The following is a 15,851-nucleotide window of genomic DNA, read 5'->3' on the forward strand; positions in this document are numbered from 1 at the left end:
GGACTGGGAAGAGCCAAAATCGCAAATGCCCTAATGCTGACACGGTGATGCCGTGGATGGGGAGCTGCCCCCCGTGCTCCAGAGAGGACAAGGCAGCCCAGCAATCCGCCTGGGATTTGGGGACTGCATTTCCATTTCTTCCTTTGCTGCAGATATCCTGGCTGACCTTGGGCCAACCATCTGCAGATTTCTGACGGTTCAGTGCCACGGGAGCAGAACCTGTATTTGCAGTGGAGTAACCTGGCTGGCAGAAATGCTTCCCAACTTCTCCCCTTTTCCTGGTCTTAGTCACCATGACCAAAAGCCAAAGCTTTTGCTCACAGGCAAAGGAAGTACTCTGATAAAATCTGCATTCCCAGGCTGCAGTTATTCCCTGGACTTTGCTGTGTTTGTTGTGTCTGATTTTGTTACAACACCCCTGCGTCTGGGGTGCTCACCTTGCATGGGGCTGCTGGGTTCAGCATCTTCCTCAGCCATTTCATCCCTCCTGTTGAAACTGTGAGCAAAAGAATTAATGATTCAGAGTGAATAAGACACCCTTCCTTTTCTCTCCCCCTTAGCCATCAGGACACTCACTGGGGGTGAGGGAGATGGTGCTCAGTCTTCTGCTCTTGGAAGACACAGGGTAATGATCACCCCTGAAGCACATCACCCAGGACATTTGGAGAACCAAGTTCATCTCCTCCAGCCTGAGCAGTAAGCCAGGTGGCAGTGGGTAGTGTGAAATCCACCCTGGTGTCACACAGCCACCAGCGTGCAGAAGGAGGGTTGGGAGAATCCCTCCTGAGCAACTCCGCAAAGATTGACACGCCGATACAACCCTGCCAACTCCTGCAGCAATTCACTCAATCCTTATGAAAGCAAAGACTAAATTGGACAGGAGCATGCACTTCATCTTCTCTCCCAACTCCTCTGGGTGAGAACTGCTGAGCAGACCAGGTTTCCGATAAAGTAAAAGCAAACACCATTCCCTTGTGCTAAGAGACGGGAATATTATCCTGACATTTTAGCATGGATCACTCATATTGCTGCTCGTTCTCTCCACTCCTAGAGCTGTGTCTTGACAATAGAAACATTCCCTGAATACAAACAAAATAATCAGGGTTGAAAACCAAATTCGTGGTAGAAGCACACACTCCTCTGTGGGAGCTGTCAGGCTAGATTGGCCTGTGTGAGTCTAACAAGTTGAGTCTGCACTCGTTATTTTTTTTCTAAATATTTTTATTCTGTCTTTCCTATGGTACTTTTGGTTTCACTTAACTGTGTGAATATTGTCTAGTATCTGGTAGCCAGCAGGCTGGTAATTATAGGATTTGGGTTCAAATTTGTGTGACAGAAGTACAGAAGAAGGTAAATAGTGTAATAACTTTGTCGTGTGTGCCTATTCCTGTTTTTTATTTTTTTAATAGAGGAATTTACGTTACATTACCTCAAGGAATTACAATCACTATCCAACTTTTTTACAAGCCATTAAAATTTGAAGATTAAAACCTGCACTTAAGCAAAAGAAAAATACTCCCAAGAGGAATTTATCTGTGATTTGTCTTGGAAACAAGATTTGTGTGTCTAAGTACTTAGCAGCCCACGGAGTGACTTTTCCCATCCGTCAGCTGTTTAAAATAATTTCATGTGATAAATGACAGCAGTATGGTGAGAAACAGCGGCTTGTACTGCAGGAACAGAGGTTCTGGGTGATGTGAGACCCCATTTGTGCTTCTCCTAGGCTGAGATTTACCCCACCAAACTTCAGAGCCTTAACGCTGGAGACAATCCGCACCAGTATCCGTACCAGGAGACAGTGAAGAGCTGATCTAGCCCAGCAAACAGGGCTGTCAGATGAGTACAGATTTATTGCACCTGAGGAACAAAACCACCCGACACCCAATTTAATCTGATCCAACGCTGCGCTTCGCAAATGTGAGAACAAATTGATTTTGACCTGCAATTTTCTTCCAGTTTTCTGAAAGCAGCCAAGCACGAGCTATGAAAATTCATGGAGTCCTTTCAGTCAACCCTTCCGAGTGGTGGGATGGACCGCTGGAAAAAAACCAGGTCCCCACAGAAACTGTTACTTTTACTGCAGACTGGCCTCCAGTCGTAGAAAGACGGTACCATCCTAGGCCAGGGTGAGCTCTGCTGTGAGACTGGCACACCTTCTCACAGCAAAGGCCCTCGTCACACACCTCGGGGCGATCTGAGATGTTCTTCTGCATGAGGCAAGATTCCCCCAACTAATACATGGATGGGCCTGTAGGGGTAGGCAAGAGCCAGGCCTAGCACCCGTGCTATTCCTGACGCTGAGGGGAGGTGCTGCCGTTTCTTGAGGGCGGATAATGAACAGAGCAAGGCCCCCAAGTAACTGGGTAACACACCCTCCTGGCTGCAATTTCTTTGGAAATGTTGCGGGCTCCCCCAGCAGCCCCTGCCCCGCCCGCCCCAAGATGGCGGCCTGCCCGGCCCGCCGCCTCCCTCACCCAAGATGGCGGCTAAAAGGCAGGCGGGCTAGCGCGGCGAAGCCGGCGGGCGCCCATCTTGCCTGCGGGAAGCGGGGCCCCGCCAGGCCGTACCATTCCGCCCCAGCGCGGGGGGGGCAGCGGTGGTTGCGCCCCGGGACGGCGGCCGGGGGCGGGAGGAGCGCGGCTGAGGCGGGCGCGGCCGCCCCGCCTGGCAGGGTAAGGCCGGGCCGGGGCTGGCGGGAGCCAGCGGCGCCGGGCGGCACCCCCGGGAGGGAGGGAGGGGGACGGGCTGCTGCTGCTGCCGCCACCCTGCCCGACGGGAGCGTCCCCGCCGGGCCTGGGCCGGCCTGGGAGCGGCCCGAGGGTGACCTGCCCCCGGGGCAGGGGTGCTGGCTCCGTGCCCGGGCTGCTCGGAGCTCCAGCCCTTCCTCGGGTTCGTTTCCCGCTCTTTTGTTTCCTGTCCCCGGGCCACGGGGAGACGCAGGGTTTTTTTTGTCCAGGGCAGGGGAAAAACGTCGTCGGTGTTTTCGTCCCCTCGCAGGGCTCGGGGGGCGCCTGGTGCGGGCTGCAGGCGTTCGCACCCCTGGAAACCCGCGGGCCGCATCGAGCAGGCGCTGCAGACCAGAAGAGAGATTGGGTTTTGTCAGTGTCAGAAGGAACGAGGCGGTGTCGTGTTCAGTCGGTCGCGTCGTGTCGGTGCTGTTCCACCTAGAGAGCACGGCCAGCCTGGGCTTTCTCGGGTGAGGAGCATTTCCAGTCTGGTCTTGAAGGTAATGGGTTTTCTTTAACAAGACAGAATTCAAAGTTCTGTCCATTTAAAAAAAAAAAAAAAAAAAAAGATAATTTAAATGACTCTTCAAGGAACTTGGCCAAGAAGACTGGTGGAGTTTAAATTGGGATGGCAATTCCTCAACTTACCCAGCAGCGTACAAGCAGCCCAGAAAGGTGTGGTTGTTACTGTTCTCTTCGTGTCCTGACTTACCTAACTTCATGTATCTACATAATGTGGGAATCCTGTGGCTAAGCTTAATTTTCCAGATGATTAATCCAATTGAGTAACTCCAGCTCATAGTATGTCCCCATCATGCTCTTTTTCAACTATATTAGCTTATTACCTCACTGCGGGGCCCTTTGTTGTACATGAACATGCAGCTATTGAAAGTTTAAAGGAACCCTTCCTGGGAAAATAAGGAAGAATTTCCTCCTCACTTCTCTGAAGAGAAACACAAGATAAAATTGAAAAGGCTTGGGCCAAATCAAACAACCAAAGACAATGTGTACTTTTCAAAATACAGGGCATATTTCTGTGAAATAACAGATTTTTAGAGGTATACAATTCAATTTCTTTGATCCGTTGGGTTTTTTATTTTTTACCTCTATATACCTGGGTGTGTCCCTTCACTCTGGCCCACAAAAATTACTAAGTAGATGTGAACAGTGGGAATCCAACAAATGGTGATGTTTTAGAAATCCTTATCATCCTTCCTACAAGAGTCTTCATTTACTGCATTAATTATTCTGAATTAGAGAGCTGCTATGGACTGTGTAATTGTATCATTTTTTTTTAATTGCACTATAGCAGAGAGCAAATAGAAATCCCTTCTTGGAGACTGAAGGTTGTTGTTAGGCTTTATTTTTTGAAACAGCTGTACTTATTCCAGCGACCTTATCAAGAACTGTAACTGAATTGAAATGTTTTGGGTTTTGCAGTAGTTCTGTTAGATTAATTATGTTTTCAAGAAATCTTGCATATGGCTTGGACAGGTGCATCCTTTGCTGGGTTAAAAACTGGTTGGATGATCCAGAGAGTGGTGGTGAACGGAGCTATATCCAATTGGCATCCAGTGACCAGAGATCAGTACTGGGTCCAGTCCTATTCGATATCTTTATTGATGACCTGGATGAAGGCATAGAGTCTACTCTTAGTAAATTTGCAGATGACACCAAGTTGAGGGAGAGTGTTGATCTGCTGGAGGGTAGGAAGATGCTGCAGAGGGACCTGGACAGGCTGGGTTGATGGGCTGAGGCCAAAGGTATGAGGTTCAACAGGACCAAGTGCAGAGTCCTGCACTTTGGCCACAATAACCCAGGCAGCTCTACAGGCTGGGGGAAGAGTGGCTGGAGAGCAGCCCAGCAGAGAGGGACCTGGGAGTACTGGTTGACAGCTGGTTAAACATGAGCCAACAGTGTGCCCAGGTGGCCAATGGCATCCTGGCTTGTATCAGGAATAGTGTGGCCAGGAGGAGTAGAGATTGGCCCCTCACTTCAAGACACTGAGGTGCTGGAGCAGGGCCAGAGGAGAGCAGCAAAGCTGGTGAAAGGACTGGAGGGAAAGTCTTATGAGGAGAGGCTGAGGGAGCTTGGGTGGTTTAGCCTGGAGAAGAGGAGACTCAGGGGGGACCTTATCACCCTCTTCAACTACCTGAACAGAGGTTGTGGTCAGGTGGGGGCTGGGCTCTTCTCCTGGGCAACTATTGACAAGACAAGAGGGCATGACCTGAAGCTACACCAGGGGAGGTTTAGGTTGGATATTAGGAAGCACTTCCTCACAGAAAGGGTGATTAGACATTGGAATGGACTTCCCAAGGAAGTGGTGGAGTCACCATCCTTGGAGGTGTTTAAGGAAAGACTGGATGTGGCACTTAGTGCCATGGTCTAGACAGTGTGATGGTGGTAGGTCAGAGGTTGGACTTAGTGACCTCAGGGATATTTTTCAGCTTCAATAATTCAGTGTGATTCTGTGATCACCAGGCAGAGTTCAAAGAAGTTACAAACATGTAAAATGCAGTATGTGGAAAAAATGCTGTTCTCCTTTAAAGCTTCTTGTTGAAGTCGGCGTTTTGGACACAAGCAGCTTGGTGCTTTCAGAGGTACCTTCAGGGTACAGCAGAATGTGGTGTGTTAGGGCTGTTAACCTCTAACCAGCTTCCCTTTTGCTTGCTCCTTTGGTAAGTGGTAACGAGTTCATGATGATCCACAGTGATCTCTTTCTCCTAGTGGGCTGTGAACCCAGCCTATGAACCAGGGTGCCTGGTGTTCGTTAACAGAGGCATAAAGTTAAATCTATTAATAATGTTATCAGTACTTTTCCTATTTGATTATTGGTTATTTCAAGCTAGCATTAACAAACTGTTAGAATAAAATACATCTTGTTTGATGCAATAACTGGATTATTTGCTGCAACATTTGTCATCCTCCTTTCAGTTGCTGGGGGTGGGAATTCCTCAAGAATCTTCTCGTGTCATTAAGTGTTAATGAAGCATAAAGAGTAAGGAGAAAATAGCTTTCTGTATCTACTGGGGATAAGAAGCTGCTTCCTTACCCCCAAAATGAAAGGAAAATACTTGGAAGTCTTCCATCACCTGAACTTTTTTGAGGGAGGGGGGAAACCTTACATGCTCTTTTATATTCCTGAAACATTGTGTTCGACTCTCAGCATCATGAAACTGTAAAACATGAAAACAAACTATATTCAGCACCACTTCAGAGAACTAAAGGTCAATGGTCTTTCCAAATGGTAACAAAAAATACAAAACAATGCTAACCGAAGGAAAAAAAAAAAGTGAGAATTGGTTAATTTGTGTCATTTTTCATTGGAAACACATTTCAGTGAACCATTTCTGGGCTGATTTAATCTAGAACCAGCTAAATGAAAGAGCTGATGTCGGAATGGACCTCTCCATTTGGCTTAGTATCAGATTTTAGAGCTCACATGGGAGCATGTATCAAGAATTTATCACAGATGGGGATCTTAGAAAGGGGAAGAAGGAAATTAGCACATGCTCTGCTCATTGATTTCTTGAAGTGCTACTGATCAGTGAGCATTGCAGCCGTGGGGTCAGTTCTGTGCAGAAATGAAGAAGGATATCCTGCTGGAAAACATTAAGAAAAGCAAGCCAGGGGACAGATGGAAGCTTTTGTGAATTAGTGGACTGAATTTGGTATTAACTTCTGGATCTGCACTTCTTCCCACAGCCTGCAAGTGTGCTGTGAGAGCTGTTAGGGGTGTGTCTCCACATTGCTGGTGAGCACTGGTAGGAAATAGCTGGCAGACATGGGATTGGCTGTGTTTAAAGATATCTGTTGGCCAGGATTTGTAAGGTAGAGACTGTGATAATTATTGAATGTTTATAGGAGTCTGGATGTGTTTTGGTTTTTTTTCTGATAGGATTTTGACTATGCTATTTTGTATACCACCCCTCTTCAATTTCCAGCTTTTGGGGATGTTTCAACACATGCTTTGTTGGTCGTTTTCTTCTGGCTACTTACTTACCCTGAGTATTTTTACTGTAGTGATATTGTTGTTTTCTTTTCTTTTCTCTGAGTAAACACCTTTGTGAGTTGTGAGGAGGTTCTGCACCAGCTAGGTGAGAAAGCTGAAATCCCAAGCAGTCCTGTTAACTGGGGTGGAGTTCATCCAGCACACAGGATCAACCCCCCAGTTAAGTACAAATATTGGCAGTTCTGCATAACTCAAATTCACTGATAGTTTCTAGGAGAAAACTTGCCCATTTCCTGCAAATGTCACTGCACACGTTCAGTGGCACTTAATGGGGTCATTAGAAAAATAAGTTTAAGCCTTTAAATGCAGGTTTTAAAACAGTATTTGAGGTGTCGCAAGCATTGAATGACTCAGACCTTGTAGGTTAGAAGATTATTATCCTCTACAGCACTTGCTGCAGTAGATTGTAATAGGAAGAGCGTTCTCAAAGTTATCTCTTCAGCTTGCTGTTCAAACCTATTCACTCTAGGCAATGCATTGTGTTTGACTTCCTGGTGCTTTCTATTGAAGACACATTTGTCTTCTTAATCAGACAGTTCATATCTGCCAGGAGTGTATTTAATATAATGTCAAATAGAATTTAGATGAGAAGTGAAAGTATGGTTTGGTGTCGTTTTCTGCCAGCCATTATTACTCTGAGAGGGAAGCACAGCAAGCCAAGCTTCAATGGAGCCTTGAAGTAAATGACAGGCTGATTCCTCTGTTTATTTTGGCCTAATGTTCTTCCTTTGGCTACAAAACTGTTGTAAGCCTGTGCTGAATAACATATGTTTAAAAACAACACGAGGTCAGGAATATTGGCTTAGAGGCACAGATGAGAGCACCTAAAGGCCTCTGTGAGGTAGACAGCGTCCTTCTGCTTTATGAGCCCCGGTAACGGAGACCTCTTGTTTCAGGGGTGTGCAGGTGGCACTGTGGGTTGAGACAGGAAAGCCACAGAGTTCTTGGGCATCAGATGGACTGTAATCACAATTCGTATCTGTCTCTGTAGAGCTGGGGGGAAATGGAGATTGTTCTTTCTGAAAATGTCAACAAACTTGGGATCCCTTTGTTGGTTGAAATGGAAACATTTTTTCAAATAAAACACTGTTGCCTCCTCAGAAAATGTGATCTTTGGATATGTAGTTTGCCCCTGTATGTTATGTACATGGCCAGAGATGATAGAAGGAGAGCAAGAATTGAAATGTTTGTCTGTTTTTCTGGCAGGATGGAGAAAAAGAAAATTCTAATGAAGTCCAAGGTTGCTGCTCCTAACCTCCTGAGGGCACTGCATTCTCTGTACCAGTTTGGTCACCTCTGTGATGTGACAGTACACACACAACATCTTGGAATTCGGGAGGAGTTTCTGGTTCACAAAGCTGTCTTGGCAGCTTCCAGCAACTATTTTAAGGGGCTTTTCCTGCACGACGAGATGTTGGACACCAAGAATTGCACAGTGACTCTGCAAGACATTTACAAGGAAGAGTTCACCTCATTTCTAGAGTTTGTTTACACAGCAGAAGTAGAGATTGAAGCAGAAAAACTGCAACGGATGAAAGAAATAGCTGAAAGACTCGAATGCAAGGATTTGCTGGACATTTGTGAAGAAGTGAAAGCTGAGGGCAGGAAGGGGTTGGATTTGAGCCTCCATCTGAAAGGTCAGCTGTGTGAAAACAGCGGGCCACAGTGGACACGCATCCAGCAAGAGGAGAACCGCAAACTGAGTGACTCTTCCCAAGCTGTGGCAGTACCTGTGCAGAGGAAACTTTGGGAGAGGCAAAAACATAAAAAGTTGCTTGCTAGCTACAAATTCACCGAAGGCAAATCAGCAAGCCTGGAGCAGGAGGACACTGCTTTTCCACAACCAAAACCCAGCACAGCAAAGCTACTGCAATGTGACAAGACAGATCCTGGAAGCAGGCTTGCCGTGGAAAACGATAACAGTCCTCCTCTCCTAAGTCAGACTGAGTCAAATGAAGCCTGTGTGGTAATTGCGAACACACTGCCTGAGCAGTGGGAAGATGAAAACCGTTTAATTTCCAACTTTGCCCATAAAACAGCACATAGGAAATCCCAGCGGCATGTGGCCAAAGTCTTGCCACAGATTGCGTGCGAGAAGTGCAACGAGTCATTCTGTGTCCTCAAGCAGTACCGGGCGCACATGGAGCTGAAGCACGACAGGAGCCTGACTGTCGAGCACAGCTGCAAGGCCTGCGAGCAGCTCTTCTCCACCCACCAGCACCTCCGGCAGCATCGCCTCACTGCTCATCCTGACCAGCGGGGATTCTCCTGCATGTTCTGTGACAAGAGGTTTAAGTGCCAGAAGGACATAAGCAACCATATCCGCAGGGTGCACAAGAAGAAGCAGGGTCCCCAGGCCTGTCCCTACTGCAATAAGTTCATCAGTTCCAAGTGCGGCCTGAAGGTCCATGTACAAACCCACACTGGAGAGAAGCCTTACAAATGCCAGTGCTGCTCTGCCAGCTTTGCTCAGAGGTCTGCGTACAATACTCATGTCAGGTACAGCATTCTCAGGTAGGGGGGGGCCATTTGTGCCCAGGAAAACGTGTTTTCTCTCTGGGCACCAGGATAAAAGCATTCCTGAAGCCCTCGCTACGTTAGTTACAGAATTCCTTGGATGTGACTGGAAGTGTGTTCAAATTGGCACAGATTTTTTCCATTGATCTCATCAAGCTCTCAACCTGGATGACTGGAGTGAGGTCTCCCAGATTTGGAATTTAGGCGAACGTTTCCCATTGAATCAAAGCGACTTGTGCAACCAGATCTGTTAGGTGATTTTGGAAGCCCCAGATCTGGAGTTTTAAACAGGAGCCTGAAAATAATGGGCATCTGTTCAGAATGCACAATAAAATGCCTATTTCATAAATATCAGAGCAGCGTGGTACTGGTTGGTATGGTTTTCATTGGCTAAGTTATCGTGCTTGCTCTTTTTCTGGGTAGCATGAGCTTCCAGGTAGGTATATTAAGCACTGCCTGGCTGAAAAGAACGTGTTGAAACCACACGGTCATTTCCAGAGCTGCAAAAGCCACTGTATGTGTCAGGTGTCTCTGAACCCTGCCCGTGTGGTGCAGGTGGTTTTCTTCCATTTTAAAAAATGTCAGAATTCATTTGTAGTTCAGTAAAGCAGAAAAAAAACCTTGCCGATGTGTCACAAGTGCAGTGACATAGCATGTTCCATACAGCAAGCAGTGATGTGTAGAGTTACCTGCTGCAGCTGGTGGCTTACACAAGGGTCTGCTTTGGTTTTCCATATTGGTGTTTAATCTATATTTCCCTTGTTTTAAGCCCGTATTTTCATACCCTGATCACCGTGGCCTTGGAGGAAAATTTGCAGTGGGTCCTATGTTAACAGTCAGATGGTGAATATGAGTGCCTGAGAGGCACCATCCTTGATGAACTGAGACCTTTTAATTTTCTTGAATTAACTGGTACAACTTCACATGCAATTTCCCTGTTCCCCACTCTCCAAACCTGCTGTTAATTCCTTAAATGGTGTGAAGAACAATTAGAAGGAAACAGCTCTTCCTCCAAGGCAAACATGTCTGAACTGAAACAATTAAAGCTATCGAAGTTGTGCTCTGTTGTTTGTTTGTTTTAACAGAAAAATCCATGAGTCTGGGCAAGAGAGGAAACTCCTGCCTGTCTACTGGATGGTGGTTCCACCGGCACATAGGCCAAACGCAGCAGGCTGTGACAAAGACCCTGACAGAGGGACGTGGGATGGGACGCCGGAGGCTGAAGGACGGAAGCGTGCGAGGCACGAGGAGACTGGGAATTGTGAGGAAGGATCCAGGAGTTTAGCTTCTCCCCAAACAGACTGTAGCAACAGGCAAGAAGAACGGAAGCAGAATTATGAGGAAGGTAAAGCAAGAAGTGAAAAAACGGGTGAAGAAGGGAATGAAGATGAAGGTGAAATGAGCATGAAGGGTGAGGAGGAGGTAGATGATGAAATGGGTTATTCCGAAGTTGAAGACAGTAGGGATAAGGTGGAGGTCTGTACTGAGGAGGTTGATGAGTACTCTAATGAGAAGGATGGTGAAGAACATGAATCAGATGAAGAGTTTAAAATTAAGAAGGTAAATAAAAGTGGGGTGAATAAGAAATCTGCCTATTTAATAAGATGCGATAAGTGTAACGAGCAGTTTGTTTCCCGGAAAAAGTATGTGGATCACTGCAGGGATGTCCACCAGTGCTTGCCTGGCAAGGTCTATCAGTGTGACATCTGCAGCAAGTCGTTTGCTAGCTACAACAGCTGGAAGGAGCACCGAGCCTGTGTCCACACTGAAGAGAGGCAGTTTGCGTGCACTCTCTGCAACGCCACTTTTAAAAGAAAGAGGGATGTGAGGACACATTACGTGCGGAAGCACGAAGGCAGAGTCAAACGGCCTCTCTGCTCTGTCTGCGGGAAGATCCTTAGCTCCCGGACAGCGTTGGTGTTCCACATGCGGACGCATACAGGAGAAAAACCTTACGAATGTGGTATTTGTCATTCCAAATTTGCTCAGCCATCACAGCTGAAGATCCATACCAGGTCAGCCTGCAGTACTGCTGCTCCCCTTACTGCTCCCTGCATGCTCAGCATACTTCTCTGACCTCTTCTGACTTCCCTGGTCTGACTCATTCTCCTTGCATGGCCTTCTAACAGGGACGCTGGGATATAATTTGTTCTGTAGGATCTGTGATTAATTTTCCTACGTAAAGGCTTTGTCTGCAACTAGTCATTGCTTCACTTTGGGTAGGGATTTTGAAAGAGATGCCCTAGCCAAACTTGTAAGCAAGAGAGAGTCATTTGAGATAGTCTTCAAAATAAGATGGTAGTCTTGACCCATGAGAGGTAGCACAGGCTGAGAAGTTAGTCACAGACCTCAGAGACCTGAACTCTGCTCACTCTTTGTCACTTTGAGCAAGTCACTCAGTGTGGGATTTCATTTCTTGTGTGCAACAGAAGAGCTGGATTTCTCATCTGGGCTGCCTCTGTAGTCACTGGGGCCAGGCTGGATGAATTGTTCGTGGCTGGCGTCCATGTTAAAAGTGTCCTCTCCCAGGAGAGGTTGAATCATCCCATGGAATTTCCCATCTTTCTCCAAAACAGGGGGCCTAGCAGATAGCTTATGAGAGGAGATTAACTGTTGGAGGGCTAAACCAGGTGAGAGAAATCCCATTACTAGAGACTGTTGAGTCATACAATTGGGAGAGTAGCTTTCTTCTGCTTCCCAAGTGCCCTTACAAGGACTTAAAAAATTCTGAGACATACTGATCCAGGACCAGCAAAACATCTGACTTGTTAAGATAACCTCAGCTGAAAGGCAGCAGAGCTGCTCTGCATGTAAAATGCGGTGTGCCTGCAACAAAACAGTGATTCATGAGGTTTGTGTTGGGTAACTTGGCTGCCTCATATTTGCAGCATTTTGCATGACACCTCAAAGTTACACAAGTTTTTGCACATCCTACTATTTGGGTTGGAATAGGGGAAGTCAGCATGGTGTTAAGACCAAACGTTAGGCCCAGAATTCCTCTGATTTGAACAAGTTTCAATTCAGACATCCAGCATGCATTCCGAAATGCTACTTGCCCAGCTTTCCTTAGTGCCTTTTGTCTTAAAAATGGGAATATACTGACAGTTAAAGCTTGGGGGCCAGAGGACATGAGACAGGGGGACTGCAGCAGCCAAGAATGTGACCCTCAGTGTCCCAAGAAATCTGCTGGGGACAATCTGGATGTACTTTCAGTCTCTAGCACAGCAGCAGCTTGTTGTCTTCCCTGCTTTCTCCCTTCCAGTGCTTATGCTATGAGCTGGAGCTTGGGAAAGAAAGGTGGGTTTTGTGGGGCCTGAGAGTAAGGAAAAGCTAAACCTTAAATGGGAATTTTAGCACCTTAGTGTAGCACCAGTACTGGCAAATGCTCCATTTCCTGAGTGAGCAGAGTGTACTTCTTCCCACTTAAGTATGAAGTATGAGGCCACACCTTGGAGTATTGCATCCAGTTTTGGGCACCTCAGTTCAAGAGAGATACTGAGGTGCTGGAGTGAGTACAGAGGAGGGCAATGAAACTGGTGAAGGGCCTAGAGAATAAATCTGATGAAGAATGCTTGAAGGAGCTGGGAATGTTTAGTTTGAGGAAGAGGAGGCTGAGGGAAGACCTCATCAGTCTCTACAACTACCTGAAAGGTCATTGTAGAGAGGTTGGTGCTTGTCTCTTTTCACAGGTAATCAGTGACAGAACAAGAGGGAATGGCTTCAAGCTGCAACAGGGGAGGTTTAGACTGGACATTAGGAAACATTTATTCACAGAAAATGGTCAGACAGTGGAACAGGCTGCCCAGGGGGGTGGTGGAGTCACCATCCCTGCATGTGTTTAAGGGTCGTTTGGATGTGGTGGTGGTGGATATGGTTTAGGGGAGAGCTTTGTAGAGTAGGGACGATGGTTGGACTTGGTGATCCCAAGGGTCTTTTCCAGCCGGAATGGTTCTAGGATTCTAAGTATGCTGCCTGTAGCACGTAGAACGTCATTTCAAACACAGTACTTTGAGAATGCACTGCAAGAGCTAATTTATTAATGATTTCCGCTTGGCTCCGTTTAGGTCCCACACAGGGGAAAAGCCATATATTTGTGAGGACTGCGGGGCTTGTTTTGCTGATAAAGGCAAACTCACTGGCCACAAAAGGACCCACACAGGTAGGTGTTCAATACTTCTGTTCCTCCTGTCGCCTCCCTTTTTACTCCTGGGAATTACTGGTTGGGCCTTGAAGAAGGTGCACCCCCTGCCCCTTTTTTTTTTCCTAACTGGCAGAAGAGACTTGAAGTCCCAGTAAAAGAGCTACTAGGAATAGAAAGACCTTGGAAAACCAACTTTGAGGCACAAAATTCTGCTATGGAAGAACTCAAGAGTTTCTTTTTCTCTTTCCTCAGGAGAGCGCCTTTTTAAATGCGATGTATGTGGAAAACATTTAGCCACCAACGAGTACTTAAAATGCCACAAGCGGTGCCACATGGGCGCCAAGCCCTTCAAGTGCCAGGTGTGTGGGAAGACATTTGGCCTGAGAGCCTCACTAGCCCAGCACAGCAACGTCCATGCAGGTAACACGGCAAACTCATCCAGGCTGGGAAAAGAAACAGCGCTGGAAGCTTGAGTCTGAAGGACTTTCCGGTTGGGGTGGTGATGTTTTATTCCAGAACCACTTCCATAAGTTCCTTGAATTGGGTCATGAGGGGAAGTAGGTTCTTGCTCATCCTGGCTTGTTAAACAGGGCACGATATCATCATGTACCATATCAGCTGGTGCTTGCCCGGAAGCTGGAGGCCTGTTTTATGCTGATGAAGGACACTGGAGCAGAGAGCAGCTGTGGTTCCTGCTCTTCCCCTTCCGAGATCAGGGAGCTGTTCTCTGGCTTTTCCAAGAAACATGGCAAGAAACATTTATCCCATCGCCCTAAAAACCAAGGCCTCAAGAGCACCTCTGCTTCATACACCATGTTATCAATGCTGAGCGTTTAAAAATTCTTCAAGCCGTTTGTCTTCTGAAATCAAGGCCAAAAAGCACCTGCCTCCTAACTCTGCTTCCCGGTTTTGTCTTGTTTTCCAGAGAGGCGGCCGTATTTCTGCGAGCAGTGTGGGAAGACTTTCACCCAGCAGGGCGCGCTCCGCCGCCACCAGCGCATCCACACCGGGGAGAAGCCCTACAAGTGCAGAGCTTGCGAGAGGACCTTCACCGACATGTCCACCCTGCGCAGACACGTGTCGGTACGCTGCCCCTCCTCTGCCTTCGTCTGCGGGGATCCTTAACTACCGAGAGAAGTTTCTTGCCTCAACGAGGCTTCACGGTGATGAACACGAGGGTTGAGGGATTGGTCTTCCATCTATACACAGCTTTTAAAAACACGTTTCTGGAGCGTGCAGGGCTTTCCTCCAGCAGCACAGCAGCTCCCACTAGTGGCTGTTCAGCCAGTCATCTCCCAACTAGTTGTTCTGTTGTCTTCAAAATCTCAGTTTAGTGGTTATTTAAAATGCTTATTAGTGATGGAATAATTTTCTTGAAAAAGGCGTGGTATCCCATTGTGTACGCTGCAGGCTCCACAGTCTTTTAGGCCCCAGAGACCTTAACGTGATGGTTTAGAATGTCTTCCTGTTGCAGATGAATCTGATTTTAGACGCTCCCAGCATTGTGATCTGCTGGAAAACAGATTGCTGAGCTTAGCTGCTTCAGGGACCTTCGGGTCCTTGAGCTAACTGCTGCTGAGACAGAACGTTTTTTTTTTTCAATTACAAATGTTTAGGTTAATGTTTGCCTGTATGTTATAATTCTGGCTTCTTTTGGAAGTGTTCCATGACAGCAGAGCCAGAAAATCAAAGCAGAACTGGTAAACCAGGCTTGTTCTTGTGTTCCAGGGCTCAGCCTTAGTGTTTGAGCACAGTATCACAGAGCTAACCCTGATACTATTCAGCTTTGCACTGGGTTAAATCTTCAGTTAATGAAGTTGTTAATGTCTGAGAAAAACCTCAGATATAATTGTTGTTCCACCCCACCCCCTCCCCTTTTTTTTTTTTTTTGTTAGATTCATGATCGGAACGCTCACTGGAGAAGCTTCTTAATAGATCTTACAACCAAAAAAGACCACAATTGGTCCAAAATAGAGACACTCTTGGAAGCCTGTGAGGGTGAAGATTCCGTGCCGGAAATTTGGTCAGTTGACGAAGGTAAACTTTATAAACCCGAAAGCATCATTCTTTAAAAAGTCGAACGTCTGCCACCTGGCGTTAGTAACGCGGAAGACACCGATCGCTCCTGTTATACTTATGACGTCATGTACCGCCAGAAAACCGTGCAGGTGTGTGTGTACGGACACGGGCGGTGCTGCCGCTGTGCAGCACTGCGGCTTTCTAAATAAAGATGCGATCATCCACCCCGTCACTGATTTAATTGCATCGATTTGACCGCGGGAAACCGGACTCGGCCTGGATCGGAAGGCGGGCACGGCTAGCTACGTGGTGGCTAGGCCGCGTTGCCTGGCAACGCTCGGCGCGCCGCCTGACGCCACTTCCGGCGCGCCGCCGCCGCGCCTGCGCGTTCGGGCCGCTGCCGGGGCGGGGCTGCGGCCGCGTCGCATCCGGGCGC

At 47.3% G+C, this 15,851-nt stretch overlaps 1 protein-coding gene across 8 annotated transcripts; it reads left to right on the plus strand.

The window, feature by feature from the left end:
- The first annotated feature begins 2,552 nt into the window (after positions 1-2,552).
- LOC127382521 (GDNF-inducible zinc finger protein 1-like) lies at positions 2,553-15,647 on the plus strand. 8 transcript variants are annotated; one of them, XM_051614260.1, is made up of 8 exons: positions 2,628-2,672; positions 2,998-3,226; positions 7,945-9,252; positions 10,341-11,270; positions 13,320-13,414; positions 13,649-13,816; positions 14,322-14,479; positions 15,292-15,647. In XM_051614260.1, the coding sequence occupies exons 3-8, from the start codon at positions 7,946-7,948 to the stop codon at positions 15,466-15,468; spliced, it is 2,835 nt and encodes a 944-aa protein (XP_051470220.1). In that variant the 5' UTR covers positions 2,628-2,672; positions 2,998-3,226; position 7,945; the 3' UTR covers positions 15,469-15,647. The 8 variants fall into 8 exon arrangements, with proteins under 8 accessions (XP_051470221.1, XP_051470220.1, XP_051470225.1 ...); XM_051614262.1 differs by lacking the exon at positions 2,628-2,672 and adding an exon at positions 3,318-6,897 and having other exon boundaries at positions 2,751-3,226; XM_051614263.1 differs by lacking the exon at positions 2,628-2,672 and adding an exon at positions 6,782-6,897 and having other exon boundaries at positions 2,751-3,226.
- The last annotated feature ends 204 nt before the right edge of the window (positions 15,648-15,851 follow it).

The sequence above is a fragment of the Apus apus genome, chromosome 3 (assembly GCF_020740795.1).
Source record: "Apus apus isolate bApuApu2 chromosome 3, bApuApu2.pri.cur, whole genome shotgun sequence".
Classification (NCBI taxonomy): domain Eukaryota; kingdom Metazoa; phylum Chordata; class Aves; order Apodiformes; family Apodidae; genus Apus; species Apus apus.

What these genes read in the sequence shown, in the direction of transcription:
- LOC127382521 (XM_051614261.1), top strand. Translation starts at nt 7,946, where the DNA reads ATGGAGAAAAAGAAAATTCTAATGAAGTCCAAGGTTGCTGCTCCTAAC. An exon ending in GCACAGCAACGTCCATGCAG is followed by an intron (nt 13,817 to 14,321) that starts GTAACACGGCAA and finishes CTTGTTTTCCAG; the next exon opens with AGAGGCGGCCGTATTTCTGC. An exon ending in CCCTGCGCAGACACGTGTCG is followed by an intron (nt 14,480 to 15,291) that starts GTACGCTGCCCC and finishes TTTTTTTGTTAG; the next exon opens with ATTCATGATCGGAACGCTCA.